Here is a 23,648-nt window from a genome sequence, read left to right on the forward strand (position 1 = left end):
CTGGATTACAGGGACCCTATTACAAGAAGAATCTGGAAACAGGCCCCATTACAAGCGAGGCACTTATTACTTGTTTCATGAGCCTAGTGCAAACAATGATAACAATGCAAAATACTGTTGTTGTATAAGTGTTTTATCTTTTTTGTTTTCTCTTATTGTTTGAAAATTATATTACAGCAAGTTTTTGTCTTTAAAATTTTTTGAGCCCCCAAGAGAATGGGGCCCTAAGCTACAACTTGTTTAGCTTATACGTAAATTCTGCACTGGTTACAACTCGAAAAATGTAGATTTTAAGTTATCATTGCTCAAAAGAGAAGAGAGAGAGAGAGAGAGAAGCGAGAGAGCTCTACGAGGTGGTATTTTCGCATAAACGTAACTAGAAAAATTAACCCCTGAATGGCAGAAATACCAGTATTCTAGGAAGTGATTTTGATAGAATAACAAACTTTAAAAAGTCATGTTCCCACAAATGTGTAATGTTGACTTGTAACAGTCTTCTACCGAATGTGCGATATAGAGAAAACATATACACGTACAAACGCTTCTGTAAAAATTATAGATGATACCTATTAACATGTGAGTGCTAATATACAGCTGTTTGGATGTACGAAGATGGTGAGAGTGAAAAAGGACATGTGATAGGGTGATACCATCTATTAAGCTCTTTAGAAACGTACTTGAATGTGTGTTCCGATCTCTCAATTGGGGGAAAAAAGAAATAAGTCTGGATGGGTAAGAGCTGACTCATATTCTTTCGCTGATGATATTGTTCTCGTACAAACAACAACAACAGATCTGCAAGGTACTCGTATGCGAGAAGAATTTAATATCAAAAGGAAGAAAATCGGGTTGAAAATTAAGGTAAATGTTTAGCAGACGGGGTCCAGAAATACGTTAAAAAAAAAAATTACGGGAGAAATGGAAGATGCAAGTACTTAGACCTAACATAACCTAACCAAATCTAACTAACCTAAACTAAACTAACTTAAACTAACCTGAACTAACCCAATGTGAGCAGAAAATACCGTAATTATATATACCGTATATATATATATATATATATATATATATATATATATATACAAAAAATAGCAGGACCCCTTCTGCTAAACATTGTCCAAAATTAATATGGGAAAGACTAAGGTGATGTTTGGCAACTTGGCAAGAAAGTCAAGAATTGAAGTTGAAAATACGGAATTAGAAGTGAGTACCTACATCTATGAGGGACGAGAGATATTTAGACTGAAATGTATTCGCCAGAAACAATTTTATACTGGAAATTTAAATACCAATATGTCTAAAGTGTAAAATTTTTAATGAATGAATTTTGCCTGTTTTGATGTATAAACCAAAAACGTGAAGACTAACAAACTGATACATTCATACTCTAAAGACTATACAATAAAGCATGGAGAGAAGTATCTGAGGGATCACCCAAAGGAAAGGAAAGAATAACATGCATTAGAAAAATGACAGGAGTGATGGATATTATCATGAAAATAAACGCTATGAAGTGTCAGTGCGCTCGACATATTGCAAGAAAAAATTATGGACAACAACAATATTCTTAACTGGATGCCAAGGGAGAAAGAAACGTCCTTATACAAGGTGGTTTGACAAAATTAAGTCTACATAGTATAGTATTTCGCAAGAGAGATGGTTCTGGAGAAGAATTGGAGATAATTTCATCCATCAGTGGATTGTGAATTTTGATGATGATGATGATTGTGTGTGTGTGTGTGTTTGTGTGAAGGCGCAGTATTTCTATATTATCACACTTTTCTTCTGAACCTCCACACGTAAAGACATGAAATTTGTTGAGGACTTTCTGGTTCATAAAATATGCATTCATTAGTAAATTTGTACGTACCAATCCAATAAAGATACCGCAGGCATCGAGGTTGTCATGTGTGTGTGTCAAAAAATATTGATGACAGTCAAGGCGCCCATCAGGGGGGGCAAGGGGGGCTCACCCCCTAAGAGGAAATCGTACTTGGGAATATCGGAAGCCCAATAGGTTTTTTACATTAGTTATAGGAAAATTTGAAACTATATTTGAAACCTCGTTTATATTTGACCCCCTTGGAAACCACAACATGGGCGCCCTTGATCACAGTGAAGAGTGGGAAATAGAAATTTCATACATGAACATACTAATATGTAACGGTTATTGCAGAGAAAATTGCATCGTAAAATTTGAGTTAAATAGGCATTGTGTAAGATTTACAATTTAGAAATACGAGTTTTCAAAGAATAGAAGAGAGAAGAAAGGAGAGAGAGAGAGAAATTCCAATGACTAATTAAGTTTTCCGTTAGAGTTACAACAACGATATATTCTTTTCTTATTTCTTGTTTGAAATCTATTTTCTTTCACTTTTGGTCAGTTGAGAACTTCTCCCTCCATTTGTATTTGTTAAACGAGAGAGAATAGAAGAGGACGGACATTGGAACTCGGACTGCTAATGAAGAGGGTCTGTGTAGTCTTTACCAGATTAGTTAATTAAGCATCCATTGGTGTACGAGTATTCATCATACAAAAGAGATAGCGCTGCCAAACACTCTAACTTATAAGTGAAGAACAGCTCTCGAGGTTTTAGAGAACACAGAAGTGCTCCAGTGCTTAGAATGCTTGAAAGGGTACCATGAATTATGTTCGAGCTATCAGCATAGCAGAGAAGACTGAATGCTCTAAATGAGAGAGAAAGAGAGGGAGCAGGTGGACAAAGGACATTGTTTTAGAAGTTGTTTGTTGTTCTTGAAGATGCCGATGCTGATGATAATGCCCGTTTGAGGTAGTTTCTAGCTTGTCGAACACAGAGGTTTCGTGAAGTAGTAGTTTCAATTAGTAGCCACTAAACATGCCATAAGGTTAGTTGAAGTACTTTCAGTTTTAAGTTTGACAATGTATTAACAAACTCACTTCCTTTGTAGTTGCCTTTTGTAACAGTAACTTCAAAACATGAATCTTAATTACTTCACCCGCACTCCATTGTATACTTATCATTAGTTAGCTTCAATGGTGTTTGTGTCTAATCAGGCTTGAACAGACAGTTTGAGGAGATAACGAATATTCTAAGGATGTTTGCTGCATTTAAAGTGCAACATTATATTATTATTATTATTATTATTATTATACTTCCAAACTATACGATGTGGAAGCATAAGAAGTATTCAGAACGAACTCTCCCCGCCGGTCTATTGGTTAGTGCGTGCGCGTTTTTGGTGCACGTGGTCTCGTGTTCGATTTCCGGTGCGAAAGCGTTGAATGTAGTACAGTGGTTCGGATTCTGCCTTAAAGTGTAATTCTAATAAACAGTATTCAGCACGTCTCAAATAGCCTCGGTGCTGAATACGTACGGTAAATTTCTAAAAACAAACATGTTACGGAATGACTATGTAATAGGGTGGACCGAAAAAGTTCTATTTTTTTTCAACTCGTAATACCGTGGAAAAATTACGAATTGGGAAGTTAAAAAGAGGTAAGAAAAAAAATAATTATATGTTCCGGTCGCGCAAGTTTCTGAACTTTGGAAAAATTCATATTTTTACGATAAATTTTAACTTTTTTAAATTAGCGTTTTCGGGAATGCAATAGCTCAAATTCTTATGTATTAGAACTACAGAAAACAATGTTTAAGTATTATCTATAACCATGAACATCTTCGGTCGCGCTTGGCCTTCAAAGTTAATTATAAATAAAGGTAGGTCACAGTTCTAAGGAAAAAAAAAACTTACATGATTTTTGTTTTTTTTATTTAATACAAGCTTAAATAATTAAAATCAAATTATTTTTGGCCATTAGAAAGATAATTAAATTATCGTAAACATGTGAATTTTTCCACATTTCGGCAAACTTTAGAGCACATTCGCTACCAGAAGATATAAGCAGATTTTTTCTTTTTCTTTCTTTCTTTTTTTACTGGTTTTTAGTCTCTCCAATTCACAACTTTTCCACGGTATTACGACTCTAAAAAGTTCAATATTTCGGTCCACCCTACTATGTAAGCACCTTTGTTGAAAGATATCAGCGCAAAAGGGGAAACAGATAGCGAAAAACAGCTTTATGATATGGTTTCAGAATCTTAGATCCTCAACTGTCTTAACCAGGTGCTCAAACCGGAAGTAGCAGAAATCTATCATCATTTGAACAATATTATTACTTACTTTTTTTTTTATCACAAAGGGTGTTCAAAAAGTGTTGCACAGAGGTCTCTAATTTTTTTTATTTGTTGCAGGAGGAGAAATAAATTTTTTGTGAACATACTTGGAACATTTAGCTGTAAGTTGGTATATAAAAGTATTTTCTTTTATTCACAGGTGAGCCATAATGGACCGTGAAGCTGATGTCAGGTTGCGACAACGGTCCTTGATGGAGTTCCTCTTCAAAACCGGCGATGACTCTGCCACATCGATTCACAAGAAGTTGCTCCCTGTTTATGGGGAGGACACATTGGATCGCAGCAGTATCCGGCGGTTGTTGCAGAGGTTTAAAGAAGGTGATTTCTCTCTACTGGACAATCCTCTATGTGATAGACCATCGACGGTAGTGAGTGATGTGAATGAGACCATTAATCAAATCATCCAAAATGACAGATGTGTGACGACACGACAGCTTGCTGAAATGACTGGTTTGTCATTGGGTAGTGTGGTATCAGTGATACAGTCACTAGGGTACAGAAAATCTGTGCACGTTGGGTGCCTAGATTATTGACAAAAGAAATGAAAAAGATGAGGAAGGATGTGTGCGAGGGTTTCATGACGACCTTTACTGAAGAATGGAAACAGTGTTTTGACAACGTCATTACCCAGGATGAAACATGGTTGTTTTTGTTCGAACTTGAGAGCAAAACACATCTGAAGGCCCACCTGCGCGGTAAAACATTTGATGGTGAGAAAGACCTTATTTCCTGTGTCAATCGATGGTGTAAAAGTCAATCCTCAGAATTTTACCAAAGTGCATTTACATCATGGAAAGAACGTTGGACCAGATGCGTCACAGCTGATGGAGGCTACATTGAGTAGGCTCAGTGTATAGCTAAATGTTCCAAGTATGTTCACAAAAAATTTCATTCTCTTCCTGCAAAAAATAAATAAATAAATAAATAAATAAATAAATAAATAAAAATTAGAGACCACTGTGCAAAACTTTTTCAACACCCTTTGTAGATCTACTTTCTTACTTTTGTTCAGAACATGAAACTTGGTTTGTGAAGATCAGTATTAATTCTCATTAGGATAGATTTAAATTCTGTAAGTTCTGTAATCCTGTAATTCTGTAAGTTCTGTAAGTACTATAATTTCTGAGGATTTATTTATGTGACGAGTTAAAATTTCGTTCTTTCAAACAATTTATGTAGTTAGTAGACATATCTTCAGAGCATTGTTTCTAATAGTACACTTACTTACAGTATAATAATTCATGAATATTTAAGAGCTATCTAGACATATGGCGACGTTGGAGTGAAAGTCAAGGTAAAAGTAAGATTTAATGTTGTTTTTTCCCCTTATTATACATGTAAGTTATGTCAGATGTAGGCTAGATTGATGATAGTGTAAAAGGTTTCTCTGGCCAGCCATTCTGAGTGAACTTTTCTTGAGTTTTCCTCATTCATACTAGGCAAATGCCGGGATGGTACCTAGTATATAGGTCTCTGGTTGCTTTCTTCCTTCCTCAATTCTTTCTTCCTTCTTTTTTCTCGGAAAGTGTGATCACCAAGGGATATCATCCCTCATACTGATGGGCTAACATGGGCATAGATGCCGAAAGAACAGAAATTCCATAATCATAATCGCAGACTAAGTCGAGAGCGTCATCTTATTTTCCCACCAATTCTGATACTACTCCTCACATCCATTAAAGGTATTTGAAAAAGGGAAATTCTTAAGTTAAAGTAAGTCTATAGGCTTTTAATATTTCCTTGAGAACCTGAAAGAAGAAAAGAGTAACTCACAATAAATTTGTTCACGTTCTAAATTCCTTTCTTTTCTTACATTAGCAGCATGTATGAATAATGGTGGAAATACAGAAAAAAAATTGGACTTTAATGGAACGAAATTATGGTCTTCCGTCTCTTAAATGATTTACTTTTCTCATATTAGCAGTCTGTGAGAACAATAATGGAAGCACAGAGATAAAAAAAAAAATAAAATAAAATAAAATAAAATAAACAAAACTAAATTATTGCTGGACAGATAAATGTCCAATTACCTTTAAAGTATTAGTAAAACGATTTCTCTTTTGTTACGACAAAATAGTTTTGTGTTAATTAACTTTAAGTAAAGTCAGATTGGATATTACATGTTCCAACAATATCTAGAGCATTTATCTTTCGTCAATATTAGCAATACATTGAGAGAAATTAGAATATATATACAGAAGAATTTAAGGACATGCATATGAAAGGAAAACGATGTTTAAGCTTGAAACTGATAAAGCTCAGATCCATTTAATCATTCGTTAGAAAACTTAAATAAGTTACACTCATTTATGAATTCTTGTAACTTCCTACTTAAGGTAATTTTATTAGTTACTAAAATATCATCCAACTATTAACCAAGAAAGTTCAAAGAATGAGACAGAATACCTTCTTAAACAGTGACGTAACTAAGAGAAGGGGCCTAGCCCCTGATTAGGGGGCGCAAAACTGGGCAAATACTTATTTTCACTATAAGGCAAGGAAAGGAATTTCAGCAAACTAAAGATCATAAAAAAAATACCTCAGAAACTTAAAGGACAACAACGACTCACCGACCTTACGATCTTATCCATAGAACATAAGTTAGGTTCAAAGTTATCTTTTGAGGACATTGTTAAAACCTTTGCAGCCAAAAGAGCGCGCAAAGTTAAATTTTAGTTTCAGATTTTAGTGTTTTCATTTAAGTTACATTGATTTAAGAGATTTACAAAATGCCCGAGTATAATACTCGAGACAGCAACTTGACTATTTGTCATAATTAAATATTCTAATCTAAAGCAACAGACTGTTGATTCATTTTACACATATACACATCCCGATATTAATTCCAAAAACATTGTGATTTGCAGTTATTATGATAAGATTATAAGAATATGTCAAGCATGGCACTCTCATATTATTTGGCAATCAACTACTAATTAGTTTGGAGTTTTGTGTTGGACAAAAAATTAAATTATGTACTGCAATTTTGAAATCAAGCTTTACCACTTGAAGAAAAATTGGAATAGGAGAATTACTGTGTGATGCCAATATCTGGTGTAGTCAGGGAGCGTTTCGGTTTGGTTAGTCACGGGGGCGTGAGTGCTAAGGCGAGTTCTTGCCCCGGGTGACAATTAGCCTACCTGCGTCGCTATTCATAAATTGATTATAAATTTTTCAAATGATTTTGAAAACCAATGAATGTTTTAAAGATTAGATTAAGCACTTAAAAATCATTCAAATAATATAAAGAATTGTGGATAATACATTTTACCATTGAAATAATAATACACAGAAAATTAGAGATTTAGTAATTGCCACTTTTACCATAATACTAATTTAACATCAAGATATACCGGAATTTTTTAAATGCGTGAAAAATTTGGGGAATAAAAACTGCCAGCAAGCATGGAAACTGATAAGGAAACAAATTAATATGCTCACGTGTAAACATATTGTTTGCAAGCCTCGTTTGTGTCTCGTGGTCTTGTGTTCGACTTTTAGTAGGTCTAGAGAATTTTTTGGTGTGGACTTACATGAAACGATTAGGTGTCCACTTGAATTGCAATTCGGGTCTGCTGGGACTCAGTGGTACATGGGGTCCTTGGTTCAATCTCAGCTCGCAACAAGTGAGCTTTGTGGTGGACAAACACCGTGTGCGTGAGTTTTCTTGAGATTCTCCCGTTTCCTCCCACTTTCTTTATTCTATCATTTCATTCATTTCTCATAATCATCATCTCCTTTAGCCTAGCCGGCATAAACGTGGGACGTAAAACTAATGATTTTATTTCTTTCTCTCTCTCTCTCTCTCTCTTTTTTTTTGAATTGTAAGACACATAATTCTGATTTAGACAGACAGAAGTGAATATGATAACAGTCAATTTACTGACTTAAAGAACGCAACCAACAAATCACCCGCCTTCATAGATTAAAAAAAATGCTGTACGCCATGAAAGTGCCATTGCCAAAAGATTAAGTCCAATTTAGTTCAAATGTACTATAGGCAACTATTATTTGACAAACGTCACGTGTAAATAAAATTGAAAGGCCAAAGAAAATGCTACAGAGAATGCGAAAGTGAAAGGAAAAAGATCAAAGAGCCGGCTGATGAAACTTCTTTCCACAAAACGCTTTGATCAGGAATGAAGTCAGACGAACGAAAAAAAGAAATGATAGGAGATGTCACCCTTAAAGTGGTCTTCCGTATTTTACTTTTAACATCAATTTAGTAGAAATGGGAAACAACAGAACCTCCAGCAAACGCGGAATTCAATTTATGGCTTTAATAAAAACAATAGCAGCGGAACGGGGCTGCTTTCACGCGTAGCGTTTTATGGCAATGACACACAGGAGATCACTGTGTGACTCATCTCTCTCTCTTTCCAAGAAGACGAGAGGTGTGAGCAATCCTCCCTGTGATAGTTATGTGATGTGCGCCCGTGTAGGCGTGTGGATGCGTGAGAGAGCGGCACAGAGAGAGAGAGAAGGAGTGTAGAGATTGTGACAGAGATCCGTCTTGATCCACTTTAATATTATTACAGTATGCCATTCTCCAAGAGTGCCATCAAATTAGATTAAAAGTGAACAAGGCAGAGGGGAGTATCTACTTATTGTCAGATTTTCATGCGCAACCCTCAAATTAAATACCGTTTTTTATTGGTTATGAGAGCTAAATAAATTTAGTGGATCGCTGTTACTTTTGATCCTTTATTTCCATATTTTCTAGACAGTATGTACACTTTTATTGTTTCGATTTTTTTTTTTCGTGGAATAATGCATGAATCAAACCTATGGAATCTGTTACTAGCATTAATATGAGTTAATCTTTCAAACCGTCAATGTGGAATTCAAATAGCCATTTTAGCTCACCAGAAACTATTTAGAACTGCAACAGTAACTTTTCTGCAGCTATAGAAACAGCTATGTACATTTGATTATCTATGAGAATCGCTACATACTCAGTATTAACTTGGCATTTTGAGGCCAACATTTAAAATTATGAAGATACTATCTGACTCATTTTCCGGATTTTGTAAAATTTCTTCACCTTCATGCAACTCTATCAATCAGGACTCTGGAACTCACTAAATGGAATAAGAAACACTTCTGGCCAGAGTATATACACTTGTTTATTAAAAAATTACAGTGAAACGGTTACGTCAACTTAACGTTGTCTTCATCAGATACCATAGCGAGTAGAAGAAAGTATCTCTTCTACTCGTTATGCAGATACTAACTGAATGAGTTCAAGATCTCTTCAGTTAGTGTCTGATGAAGACAACGTTAAGTTGTCGAAACCGTTACACTGTAATTTAGTTTTTAATAAATAAGTGTATATACTCTCGTCAGAAGTGTTTATTATTCCATTCTTTATTGTCTTTTAGTTACCAACTGAAGTTGCTAAAACGTAAGGATGAGCGTCCTGAAGATTCTTAAACAATATACGTACTACTAAACTAAGTTAATAAGGTAAATGAAAATAGGAAATTCTAGAATATTCTAATTTCGGACTCCTTATTCAGCAATTGTTCAATGCGAGGACTCACCTAAGTTGAAGATGTAAAAATCGGTATATAAACTCTTAATTAAAAATTAGGGGCATACGTTCTACAGGGTTTCTTTTTAAAAAATCACTTCGAAAAGGAAAATTGGGGACAATCTATTCTCTTTATTCAGAAAATGTCAAATGTGAGGATTTGCTTAAGTTCATAGTTTAAAACTCGGTATATTAGTTCTTAATTAACAAGATCCTGAGTCGAATATTCGGACTCAAGAGGAACGGGAATGAGAAATCGCGGAAACTTCATAATCAGAAACTAGTAATTTATACCTTTTATCAAACATTGTTAGGGTCATCAAATCTAGGAGACTCAGGTGGGCAGGTCATATTGCCGGAATGGAAGAAAGTAGGAACGCTTTCAAAGTCTTAACTGGAAGTCCAATCCGAAAGCGACCACTAGGAAGACTAAACTAGGATGAGAGGTCAATATTAAGATGGATCTCGCAGAAATAGAAATACAAAGTACAAACTGGATCCAGTTGGCTAAGGATAGAAGTTAGTGCAGAGTCTTTGTGAACGTGGTATTGAATTTTCGGGTTCCATAGGCCATAAAATTAGTTAGTTAATTGTTAATTAAAAGGAAGGGAATGCACAGGAGACGATGAGAGGAAGTGTCTTAACGATTTCGAAAATTTTACTGATAAAGAAGAAATCGAGGGAAGATATTATTTCATATACTTTATTAAGAAAGTGTCCATTTTTTGGAGTGAAATCCAGTATATAAACTCTTCATTAAATATGAGCAAAATCTTTTTGACATTTTCAAAAATTGTGTATTTGGAAAGGTTAAAGGGGGATACATTCTACAATATTAAAATTTCCAAATTTCTATTCATTAAGACTAATTATTTCCGTGTGTAGAATGAGCACCTTCCCTAGTATTATTTAATTATTTTAGGAAATACTAAAATAGATAGAACAAATAACATTTAAGGCGTTTACATATTTGTAATATATTTTTGTCTTTAGCAAATGAAATACATATTGATTAAGAATAGAAGGACATACCTCTATAACTGTCTATATCTATTTCTATCGTCGTGAAGAGAACGTGTTTGTTTAAATCTGAAGAGCTTGAAACAAGACAACTATAGGAACAGGGCCAATTAGAGTATAGTTGTTGAAGTTATTTGGGCAAAAGCGGATGGTAAACGGCGCTCTCAACTTGGTTCCGTGGGGGTCTTTGGTAATTATGATGATGGATTGCTTTTGCCTCTGTTTGTTCTCTCTCTCGCACTGTCTCGAGAAGTTATTAATCTCCTTCAACAATCCATGCCATCTTTCTCATTATATCCTTCAACCCCGTGGAATGTCATACGTACAAGTATATAGGAGTTTCCTCACGTTCTTCTTCAGTTGCTTCATCACATCTTCTCATTCCCCTTGCCCTTCGCTTTAATCCCCTCTCTCTACCTTATAAACACACACATACATACACTCTATTCCTCGTCGATGCACGCTTCATTTGACAACCCGATGAATACTTGTTATCGGTACTTGTCGCTTAAGCGTGAGTAGATGAAACAATATACTGTACATTTAGAACTATAACTAATTATATACATAAACAACAAACTATACATATGTACAGGAATACGTTCTACAATGCGGTTTTTATTATTACACATACTTACAATAGGTATGTTAATTTAAATTTGTAAACAGTAAACAGTATGTAAGCATGTTCAGCAACTAATACATTGTGAAATAAATCAAAGGACAATTAATATCATAAAAATCGTAAACCATTACAAAAATATTACTGAACTTGACAAAAAGATAGCCACCAGGGGGAAACAAATAACTTCTTGCTTTTCCCATTTCAACAGAAGAAATAGTACAGCCCTTAAAGAAAAAGAACAATTGAACGGCACACGGGCCAGATAGTATCTACACAATTTACCTCAAAAAATCAATCAATATTTTGTTAATTACTCTGAGAAACCTGTACACAGGGAGTCTGGTCACTGGCTACATTTCCCTCACATAAAATACCACCCACATTATAGTCTTAATAATAATAAATATTCTGCCATTATCGACAGGTCAATTGCCACAACTGAGAAATTTCGGCGCACCACGGTCTCCAGTTAAACTCTTCGTCTTCACTTTCGAGTTTTCTATATATACCTAGGTATATAGCTCACTTTATAATCCTGCTTAAATCTGAACAGGATAAACCAAGTTTGAGAATTACAGGATTATTACTTTGATGGCCATACTGCCAAATTGTCGAAGAAAGTGCACGTTGGTAGACGTTCCAACTGAGACCAACTAAACTGGTTTCAGGCTAGAGCTAGGCACAGTACACTAAACGTTGAAATAACAAACGTTATAAAGAAGCAATCCTAAACAAAGGAAGAGTGGCAATCCTCATATATTTTTCCAGCGCATTTGATATTAGTCCTACTTGTAAAATTAACCCAATTGGATCTACCAACTACAATAATCTGTTGAATATACAACAACATAAGGACAGAAGTAGGTATATCAATCAAAAGTCACATGAGGAAATACATTCGGACATCCGAACTCCAACGGGAGTAGAAAAATTCGGTGTAGGAAATCTCGGTGTAGGAAAACTTTGTGCAAGAAAATTAGGTGCACGGAAAATTTGGCGTACAGAAAGTTCGGTGTAGGGAATGCTAGGTGTAAAGAAAGATTCATTGTAGTAGATCACAGGATCCATTAGAAACTTAAGTTTGAAGATAAAGGAGCGTATTAGTTTTGTTTTAAACTTCGTGTAGAACGTACTTTTACTGTCTACTATAAGGAATTTAAAAAATTGTATTCGTGAAATAATTTGAATTCTAGATTTCGACGGATTTTAACATTTCATGACCATTACATGACGAGAAATTTGTTTTTCGATGTCCGTTCATGTAATTTAGCGAAGCGATCATCGCTACCAATCGTCATTTAATCTAAAACTTAAGTTTTTATGCTGTTTTAGAGGGTGTTTTCTAGAATTTTCTTCTTCCAAAAATAAATGTAGGTTACTGGATCAGTAAAGTTGAAAATTGCAGATTTTTCAAAATCTTCCTTACGATTTTATGTCTGTTTTATAAATAAATATTTAAATTCTTCAAAATCGACATAGTTGCTTTATTTATCATATGTTACTCAAAGGTGTAAAAATAAATGTGTCAACTAAAGTATCTACACCTGACTGGAGGAGAAGTCAATAAGGAGCTAATAGGGTTGCAGTACTTGTTTACCTTTACTTAAGGCAAACAAACTGAAGTGTCTGATCGGAGAAGTCAACTATTTGTACAATTATTATCTGATAAAACCATCCTGCTTTATATTGCCCGTCCCACTAAGGCTTTTTTTTATCAATATATTTTTGTATCTTATATATGTATATATATTCTATGATGTACTATATGGAAGGCGTTTTTATCTGTTTTTATAACTATTCTCTGAACTTATAGTTGCAATTGTTTTATTTCTGACAAAAAGTGTCAGATTCATTGTGTGATGAAGGGGGGCACGGTGACTCAGTCGTAAAGCGTTCACCTCCGGTGTTTGGGGTCCCTGGTTCGATCCCAGCTCGCGTCGTGTGGACTTTGTGGTGGACAAACATCGTGCTCGTGGGTTTTCTCGGGATTCTCCCGTTTCCTTCCACTTTCTTCATTCCACCATTTCACTCATTTTTCATCATCACCGTCTTATTTAGCCTGACTGACATAACCATGGGACGTAAAATTTAAATTTTTCATTTCACTTTTTCATTGTGTGATGAAAACTAATTACAGTAATACCCCACCGAAGACATGCAAGAGATATCAAACTCAACCCCCCCCCAAAAAAAACACTTGAACGCTTGAACATAAACACATTACTCTTATACTTTTCCTTACAATAATTTTGATTTCTGTTCTCCATAGCACGGTCCACCAACACCCATTCCAATCGATACTGCCTGAAGACGAAGATAACGTTGTCACAAGCAGTTTGACAGGACTGTACTGGTATCCTGTGGAACTCTTCTATAATAGCTTCCCGTAGTTCGGCCAAATTGCATATGTGATGTTGATCCACTTTGTCCTTTAAAACATCCCATAAGAAAAAGTCAGGTGGTGGAGATCAAGCTGGCCACTCCACAGACCCACGCAGACCGATTCAACGGTTCGGGAATGTTTCGTTCAACCAGTGTCTGGCATACGATGACGGTTCTAACGGTTCTAAGTGTAGTTACTGTTATTCCCACTCTCAAGCTACACAGTGTTGTCATATCGAAATCTTTTGTCCAAAATTACAAATACTACAGTCAATCAACACCCTACATCTAAAACTATCATAGGATATTATTAGATTTCTATGTGTTCCATTGATAGACTTTGAAATGTATTATTTAACCCTGCGATCCACCACAGATGCATCTGCATTTTCTCTAACTTCTTCAGCATAATGCTCAGCTTCGTGAGAGTGCGAAGTATTAAATCGAAAGGTATAAAATCACCAGGACATATCACTTGCATCAGAAAGAAAAGCGACTCGCATAGAATATTACGTGCAAATGCGTTGTGAAAGACGTCATTTAGTAGGGTTGGACAATGTGATGATGATTAATATAAAATTGGCTTCTAGTATGTTGGGTTTGATTGATTTAAGTATAATATCCATTTTCAGCACCGAGGTCGTGTGAAACGGGACCTATTGTTTAAAAAATAGGATCGAGATCATTTCTCGAGTTTCTATCCGAACTGTGAACGCAATTAGAAATCGAATCCGAAACCACGAGTATTAGCAAATTGGCCTATAAGATGGAATAAGATCTAAGAGATAAGTTTGTGAGATATTTCAATATATCGATAGGTATTTTCAAATATCGAAATCATATAATTTTAGTGATTCATATAACCACACTTTTTTTGATATCTTTCATTATTTTGGTATTTCGAAAGTTTTCACTATTTCAATATTTTCGACATTTTTCAATTTTTAAAATTATTTTCGGTATTTTTGGATATTTGATAATTTTAATATTTCTCGATTTTTGGTATATTGATCAAGTTTAGATATTTTACTTTCTCAAAATCGATTTTCGATGTCCGAATGCCAATATAACATATGCACTAATGCATAACATGTGCTAAAACTAATAAAAAAATGTTCGGACAATCCGAATTGTAATTTTGTGTCACAAAATCAGTATATACTATACCTGTGACTCTACAATAACTACATGGATATTTTCTAGAACATTGTTTCTCAGTTTTTCTTTCTATATTTGTGTAACCTAATTAACGTGAAAACTCATAAAACGATATAATCGAACCGTTAATATGTCGTTCACTTAAAACACTGTTAATGACATTTTCCAAATTTATTTTGACATATATTACATATAGAACAGAATAACCGTTCAAACAGTGGTGTAGCTAAGATTGCTTCTGGGAGTTACTAAGTGGACCATTAAAGTTTTGAGGTCTCATAGGTGTTTAATGCACTCTGCTAAATAAACAAAAGCACAGGCAGTAATTATATATAGCTGCCGTGGTTTAGTTGGTACATCATTTGCTTACCATTAAGATTTTCGGATAAAGCGACGGAGTTCTGTTATATACCTAAGATGCTCTAAAACTCTTACACGTACTCAACAGTAAGATTAAAAGGTAAAAAGAAAACGAAAATTTCATATGACAAATTTCGAAGCCTTGTTACAGCAGTAGATTCCAGTAAAAATATGACGGTGTGGCAACATCACACAGCAGATGGCAAAACAAGTATATAGTAGCAAGGAATTTCCATTTATTTGGCGCGGAGTAGAAGCAAGTGAGCGACTATCAGCCAGACGATTCAGGTTGAAATCAAATTACTGGATTTTTTCATGTCGTATTCTGAAAGTGTCTTTTCATGGAAGTGCGATCTTACAAGTCGTAGCTTAGAGAATCTTTGACATCTGCAATCACTGTGTTGTAATATAATGATCTTGGGACCCAAACCGGGCCTCTCGTGTACTTAAGGTGAGCCTCATGGCCACATTTTACGCAAGGAATGCGCGTTTCATGCATATGTATGCAACTTGTTTATGTGTTGCAGAAGTTTATTACCGTACGTCCACTTTCTGGCATAAATTAAATATGTTTAGACATGCGACTGTCCTGCTTTTGTTTATGCATATTATTCCCACTTTTTAAAACTGCTTTCGTTTACATTTACTTTAAGTAACGTTTGCACGGTCAAGAAAGAACACAAAAATTCGAACGTTGCTTTTGAAGACCGAAACTTCAAATTGATGTTTAAAACTGAAAACAGATAATCGGTTTTGGAAACCGAATCCAAAAATCAATATTGAAAACTGAAACTTAAAATTTTGGATAACCGAATATCTGAAAAATCGATTTGGACAGCACTAGTCTACACTTCGCCACTGAAATTATATTAGTGTTCGAGAAGTGTAGACAAATAAACAGTCTCTTTTTCTTAGAGAACAACTCAATATCCAAGTAAGACCAAAATCAGTAGAGAAAGAAGGAAAATAGCACGTGTTCTCTTTCTACAAAAGACGAAAGGTTCAGTATTTAGTTCCATCTCGTGTTGAAATTTGAAATCCTGCTCTTATTTGCTACTGCTATGCAACCCAACTTGCCACTGAGATTTACGGGTTGCCTACCGTTAGTGAAAGTTCTGTATTCATGCACTCTTATTCAAGTCGAAGAACATTTGAACCCCACACTGCACTGATTACCATTGGCGAATGTTTTAGATGAAGGAAATGTCCCATTGAACAGAACAAGTGATGATTTGAAGGTGGTAAGTTAGGACTGTATGCTGGATGTGGTAACAGTTCAACACTTTTAAAATACGGAAGCTTTCTTGGTGATACGAAATCTATGACAGTGAATATTGTCCTTCGTCACTAATAGACGTTTGAGGTTGATTAAATGTTGGTATTTTAGTTGCACAACTTGATACTTTCGTTTCAGTTGCTCACAGTATAGGTCAGCATTCATAGCACGACCATGAGAAACAAATTCCCAGTGCACAGGACCTTCAAAATTCGTTACTGTACAATATCTATCGTTTTGTGTTCAAACAACACCTCTTTCACCACGGATGCAACATCTTGGTCTGAATCCAACCACTGATAACTGACGTCTGGAGTCTGGTAGTAAAGCAATTTTTCGTCTGACTTCACAATTTGTTTAATGAAACGTTGATCTATGGGATTCTTCAACAGGCTTTCCACATTTCCACTCTTTGTAGCTCCTGTTCAGGACTGAGATCGTGCGGGACAATTTGACAGCATCTGTACATTTTGCTAAAGTTGGTCAATGTCCTTTATAAGGTTGATTTTGAAGTACTTATTTCGACAGCTAACATATGGGTGCTAGTGCTGGAATTAGCCTCCACAGCTCGGCGTACAGTCTCCATGTTGATGACTGCGGAGCTTCCTGCTTTGTCTTCCTCTGACAAGTAATGGCCATCCTCTTTGAATTTTTTGACTCACAGTAATTGACGTAACTGACTGCATGTTCGCCGTTTGACGCACAGATGACCCGTGCTGCTTCAAGGGCTGTATGTTAGTGGTCTGCACTGCCGGAATTTTTAGCCCGGGCCCAGTCCGACCCGTGAATTCATAATGTGAGGCCCGACCCGAGTCCGAAATATATTTTAGCATTTAGGCCCGAGCCCGATCCGAGCTCGTGTGATAACCAAATGAGCTCGAAATAAGCCCGAATTACAAAAACTAAATAATTAACGTAAAGTTGTACTTTTATTTACAACAATTAGAAGTTTAATTTTGCAGTTGTGTTTTAAAAGTGCTCCAGAAAGAACGCTCCAATAGATATTGTATAGTACATTTACAAACTTAGGCCCGAGAAATATGGTTGTATATTTGAAAATTTACGGCCCGAGCCTGGCCCGGGCTCGAAGTGATATATGCTTTGTTGGCCCGAGTCCGACCTGAGCCCGTGCAAACCTCTAATGTGTGTATCAGTTGAAACTGATATAGCAGAAGCTCACGAGTCAGTATTCTTTGCCGTTCCATATTTTCAATCAGAAGACCATCTACCACGAGACTAACAATGGTAATTAATGGATATCTACCAGGGGAAGGATTTCTCTGTACACTGGCGTGTTGGTTACTATATGTCTGTTATCACTAATGTTTTCAGAGGTAATCAAAATTCATGTTCTGACATGGCGGAAAACTTATGGACACCTTGGTATATAAGTTATAGTGGAACTCAGAAAAGAGGGGTATAGACAATACATTACTCTTTACTAATTTTAGCTCGATATAGAATGAATAGTTGGAGAGTCTTAATATAACATATGCTATATCACACTAAAATCGACTAGTTGTAATGGAAATAATCGAGAAACATACTTTTTAATTAGGAGAAGTAATCTCTACCACATGGGGGAGAAATTCATTGCTCATTCTTGATTAATTTTTATTCTAAACAACGAAGATTACGGAAAAGAGTCAAAAAAATATAACGAATATTTTGTGAAAACGGAATGAATTTTAGAACATTTATCGTTGAACTCTAAACAAAATCAATGGGTGGACTACGTTAATCCAATACTTTATTTTTTACTAATTTTAACTCCATGCAGAAGGGATTATCGGGAAGCTTCAAAGGAAATATACGTCATATTACACCAAAATAAAACACTTTTTAACGAAAATTAACGTGGAGTGTATTTTTGGAATCCGTGGAGGAGGAGAGTTCATACTTTCATTCTTAGCAGCTCTTAACCCCAAATTAAAGGAGTATTTATAATTTCATAGAGAAAATATACACCAACTTTTGTTATAATCGAAAAAATACATGGTTTATATTAGAAAATTGTCTTACATGCACATGTGTAAACTTGCACAATGGGGTTGATTTTGTCTCTATTTATCTATCCCCTATATACTTGATGGATTACAACTCCAAACAACAGGAATATGTATTTCTGCAAGTAGAAGGAAGGCACATGCCAAGATTCATCAAAATCGGATAAGCTTCACCGAAGTTATCGTGGAACAGACACAAAAACGCAAATCAATTTGAGTAGTAATGCAGAAGCTTCGCTAATACTCGCTTCAATAATATATACATTTTCAGAATAACATGTAGTCAGAGACTACGCGACGAATTCTAGATTAGTATTACGTATACGAGGGGCAATCAAAAAGTTCCCGGAATTCTGTTGTAGTTCTTTATTATCACAATATAAGTACATAGTTACTTAATCGCTTTCTAAGTTGATACCTTCGGAACACACTTGCCCCACCGCTCCTGAGATTTGTTGAAACGCAGACGAAAGTCCTTTTTTTTTTTTTTTTGGTATTTTCCGAAGTTTAGGCGTCGCATTGGTTTTTCATCTTTTCTGCGTTGATGAAACGGAAAAGGCCCATATTTAGTTTTGGAAAGAACCAAACATACGATGGTTCTAAATTGTTTTCAAGGATATCAAAGCCTCTGAACAGATTTCCCCCAATTTGTATATGAACTTAATGTTTGTGCGTTGCTGGAACTATGAAATTGCACATACCGATCACCACACACTCCTTCATTCAGATACATTACTCGTAAACTGCCTGTTATGACGTGTTAATACTTGCCAAATTCATAATTAGGTAACTTAAGGGCTGTATTATTTCATTGTGAGATTCATTTATGATTGTATTACAAATACCAAAATTAGAACAACATTCCGGGAACTTGTTGGCTGTCCGTCGTATTGCTGAATACAAGTCGCGATATTTACATATTACGTATTACATATATTCCATTTACCAATAACCACTAAATTACTAATAACGGAGGCAGGAACTTGAGGTTCGGAACTCGATTCACATACGACATATTTCTAAGTTCTGTTAGGGGCAGGGCTTGGTTTCACTTGTCACTGATTAGAATGATACACATTACTTTATTTCGTATCTTGAACGTTAACATATTAAATATCAATGTTATCAACTTAGCCCAAAACACTGCTTTTTTTCAGACATGTTAAGGGAAGGGAATTACCCCTAAAGTTGTTGAATATATCTTATAATGGTAACATAACTTAAAGAAAATAAATACTATCTTCTCCTAGACTATTAGATCCTCCACCATCCGAAATCAAGGAGATTGAATGACACTGGCTCAAAAGAAAATTACAAAATGTTATTTTTCATAATAATGATGATTACAAACTACATAGAACACAACAGAGCTGAACAGCTTCAGGCGGCCAGTAAAGTAGACTGCGGCAAAACAATATACAGCCGTAGACCGTTGCAAATGTGTATTTTCGGTGTCACTAACTCAACCACTTGAGCTATCTTTCTACAGCCTGGCGTATTTCGCTTTGAAGCTCAACACACATTTTTATTCTTATTTGCTTCAAAAATCTAGACAGACAGGGGATATACTATTTCTTTACATTTGATGCCGACGTTTATGGATGGACATTATTTTCATTTACATGGATGGACATTAGTTTACAATACATTAGTTCAAGTGTATTGTAAATTGTTTTTCCACAAAGATAATTGTTTTATATTTCAAACTGGTGAATCATTATAGTAGACAATGAAATAAAAACGTTTCAATCAACAAAAACAAAAAGAAAAATGTACAAGAATGGAAAGAACACGCAAAGAGGTAATTACGATAATATACTTAAATGATGTAACAAAGAAAGAACACGAAACGCAATATCCCCGTTCTCTTTTATTCTTCCTCGAATAACTAAAAGTTCATTTTATTTTCTTATGGTTCCTGCATTTCTCCATTATTATTGTGTGCCCTCATCGTAGTAGATTATGAGATTTTCCGTCCTTTTTTAATATACAGAGAGTATATTTCCAGTCAATTTCGACCATTTTTCCCCTTGTGCACAGCTACGTCTATTTTTCTGCATATATGTGATCGAGAAAATAAAAAAAAAAGACTAGATTTATATTTGTTTGTTGAGAACAATGTTTTTTTTTTTCGTTTGCTTTTGCATTTGTGCTTCACTAAATAATCAAGCCTTGCGGTAATACTTTTGTACTTTACATTTACTATTGCATTTCCGCATCATGCAGTCTCTAAAAAATTAAAAAAAAAAGATTATTTTTATTGTAAAATGGTAGCTTTTATCATCTTTTTTTCTTTTTGTTTTGGTTTTCTGGGTTTAGCAGTTGGGGTTTTAATAGCTGATGACCATTCACGGTATGATAACCCTTTTCCCTCATTTTTTCTTCTTTGTTGTGGTGAACGAAATCTACCGTGTGAGTAGAATGTGATGCACTCTCGTATGAAACATCTATTAATCGGACCAACGATGATGCTTCATCTCTTTCTGGCATTTCGGAATTTCGGATGCCGCAAACATTTTTTTTAAAAAAATCTATCCTCCCCTCTCTCGTTCTGGTGTTCAGTAAAAGGACGGGTAGAAACTATTGAAAAACAACATGGCTATATTTCGATCGGCAATTCTTCCATTCTCACTTCACAGAATTCAAAATGAATTTTAGTTATTCTCTACTCCCAAGTTCATATCCTCTCGAGTACACTTCTTGCTTTTTTACTAATATCAAAATAGAAAGTTTGTTAGGTTTAGGAAAAGTGGTTATTATATTACACTTTGTTCTGTAAACTTATTGCATGTTTGTCGATTTCTGAGTCATATGAGTTTGTGGTGAACAATTAGTAGGAGTTCTTCAGTTTCGTACCACGCTTATTACATACAGGGTGTTCCAAAACAACACCCACAACGCTTATGGGGTGATTAATTACACCAAGATAAGACAAAAGGTATAGACCATGGTGGAAAGACTACAAGGTGGTTGCATGCGCATGTCGCCTGGAGCGCTGTCGTGGTTGTGACGTCGTCTGGTTTGCAAGAGACAACGGGAAAAAGGCGAGGCTTTAAGTGGCAAGTGGAAATTCTTTGTTACTTTGTTCTTTTAAATGATATCGAGAATGCTTAACTGTGCAGTGTACGGCTGTAGTAATTATTACAGAAAAACTAAGGGAACTAATATAAAACACTTTAAATTTCCTCAAAAAGAGGGGGAAAGTCTCCAGGAATGGATTTTAGCTTGCAGGTGACAGGACAAAATAAACCTAAAATATGATAAGTTTTACATAAAAGTAATAAATAAATGCAATGTTAAATGAAATTATAAAAAAGAGATTTCATTATGTAGTTTCTTTTTAGTATTAATAGTATGCAATAATAGTTTAGATGGCCAAAGTAGCTTGTGTTGATTCTGCATACAAAAATCCAATAGTACGATTTAAAAAGACGAACTTTGAGGCAAGACCCGGATTCGAAATCATGAGGAAGGGGAACCGACAGAGGTGACCATTTCTATCATCATTTTTCTCTACATAAGATATTGAGACAAAATTTTCCCCACAGAGGCAGGCATGCAACTCGAAACGGGAGGCACGATGGGCATTACCTCCCTCGAGTTACGCAAATGGAGAGCATTGAACGCGTTAAAGTAGTTCAGGTCCCATTTCATTCTGGAGGTCTACATTCCCTGTAGCCTCAGCGCTAAAACGGGACGTTGCACTTCAAATTAACTAACGAATGGAAGGTTCGTAATAACGATTAACGGTTACAAAGATATATAACAACGTATTAGATCAAGAGAATAAAGTATCCACCTACCATGTCAGGGCGACATTGTCGGGACATTTTTACACTCAGATTTTGAAATTTTTGTTCATTTTAATTATAACTTTGGATAATTACATATACATATTTAGGGGCATCCTCCAGAATTACAAAATTAAGAATGACTGCAGCAAATTTAAAAATATGGTAGATTCTCAACCAATCAAGGAAACACTGTGGCTCAGTGGCAGAAGGCTCACCTCTGGTGCAAGGGATACTGGTCCGCTTCTCGGTCAAGTGAGTTTGTGGTGGACAACATCGTGTCCGTGAGTTTCTCGGAGTGCTCCCGCATTCTCATTCCACCAAATTCCACAATCATGCACTTGCATTTATCTTTTGTCTTCTTTAGTCCACGGGACAGAAAACAGAAAACTTATCAAGAAAATTAAGAAAATTATGTAATTTTATGGTTTATATGTTTTCTAGTCTAGCCGTAACACCCGTACATCATCTTCACCTACGCCTAGTACTTTGTTTCTTGCTTGAAATAGTCAAGTTGCAATTTCTTTGTTTGAGGTGCTTTGTATATACATATTTATTTTTATATATTTTTAGAACACAATAGTATATGTAACGTTTTATTTCGTACAAATGTTTAATAATACAGTTTGTTATGGCGTAAATTTTGACATTAATATTCAGAGAACTGTCAGTTTCACCAAACCTTTTATTTAAATACAAATTCTATAAATAAGCGATGAGCGATTTCAAATAAGATGATTTTTTTTAATAAATCGAAAATAAAAACGATGTTTAAAATATTAAATACGTGCGTCCCTGCTCAATAAAGTTTTTAATCTCCCCTGAGATTCTGACGAAACTTACGTGGGAGCAACCTTTTTTTAAAAAAAAACTGTCCAAGCATAACGAAAATATACGTACGTGCATTTCTGTTTACGAAAACCATGAATTCTCCCTTGAGATATTCTCAAAATTTATATGGGGTCATCAGTAAAGAATTCTCCTTCAAGCAAAATAATAATAATAGTAAATCAAAACCGTTCAATGTGTTACGAAAATATACTTGAGCATACATAAATATATAATAATGAAATGCATTAACGACACACTGTGTTATAGATTATTCAGGCCTATACATACTCGAGTGTATTACTCCAGATGTTTAAAAAAGAAAAGAAAGAAAGAAAGAAAAAGCAGAAAATGTAGTGAGTAATTGGCTTGTTCAGGCTTCAAAGTTGTTTAATATGAACTGATATTGCTGTTTCTTTTGCTGTTGTAAATATCTTCCTTTGAATTCACTTAGCTTAAGCATTGATTACATTACGTTTATATAATTATTG

At 35.2% G+C, this 23,648-nt stretch overlaps 1 protein-coding gene across 1 annotated transcript; it reads left to right on the forward strand.

The window, feature by feature from the left end:
- Window positions 1-4,327: 4,327 nt before the first annotated feature.
- LOC145685246 (protein GVQW3-like) lies at window positions 4,328-4,711 on the forward strand. Its single transcript, XM_081757610.1, has one exon. The coding sequence runs from the start codon at window positions 4,328-4,330 to the stop codon at window positions 4,709-4,711; it is 384 nt and encodes a 127-aa protein (XP_081613736.1).
- The last annotated feature ends 18,937 nt before the right edge of the window (window positions 4,712-23,648 follow it).

Source organism: Thermobia domestica, chromosome 5, assembly GCF_964235325.1.
Source record: "Thermobia domestica chromosome 5, izTheDome1.hap1.1, whole genome shotgun sequence".
Classification (NCBI taxonomy): domain Eukaryota; kingdom Metazoa; phylum Arthropoda; class Insecta; order Zygentoma; family Lepismatidae; genus Thermobia; species Thermobia domestica.

Bases quoted from the DNA above. Each gene is read 5' to 3' on its own strand.
- LOC145685246 (XM_081757610.1), top strand. From the start codon at position 4,328: ATGGACCGTGAAGCTGATGTCAGGTTGCGACAACGGTCCTTGATGGAG.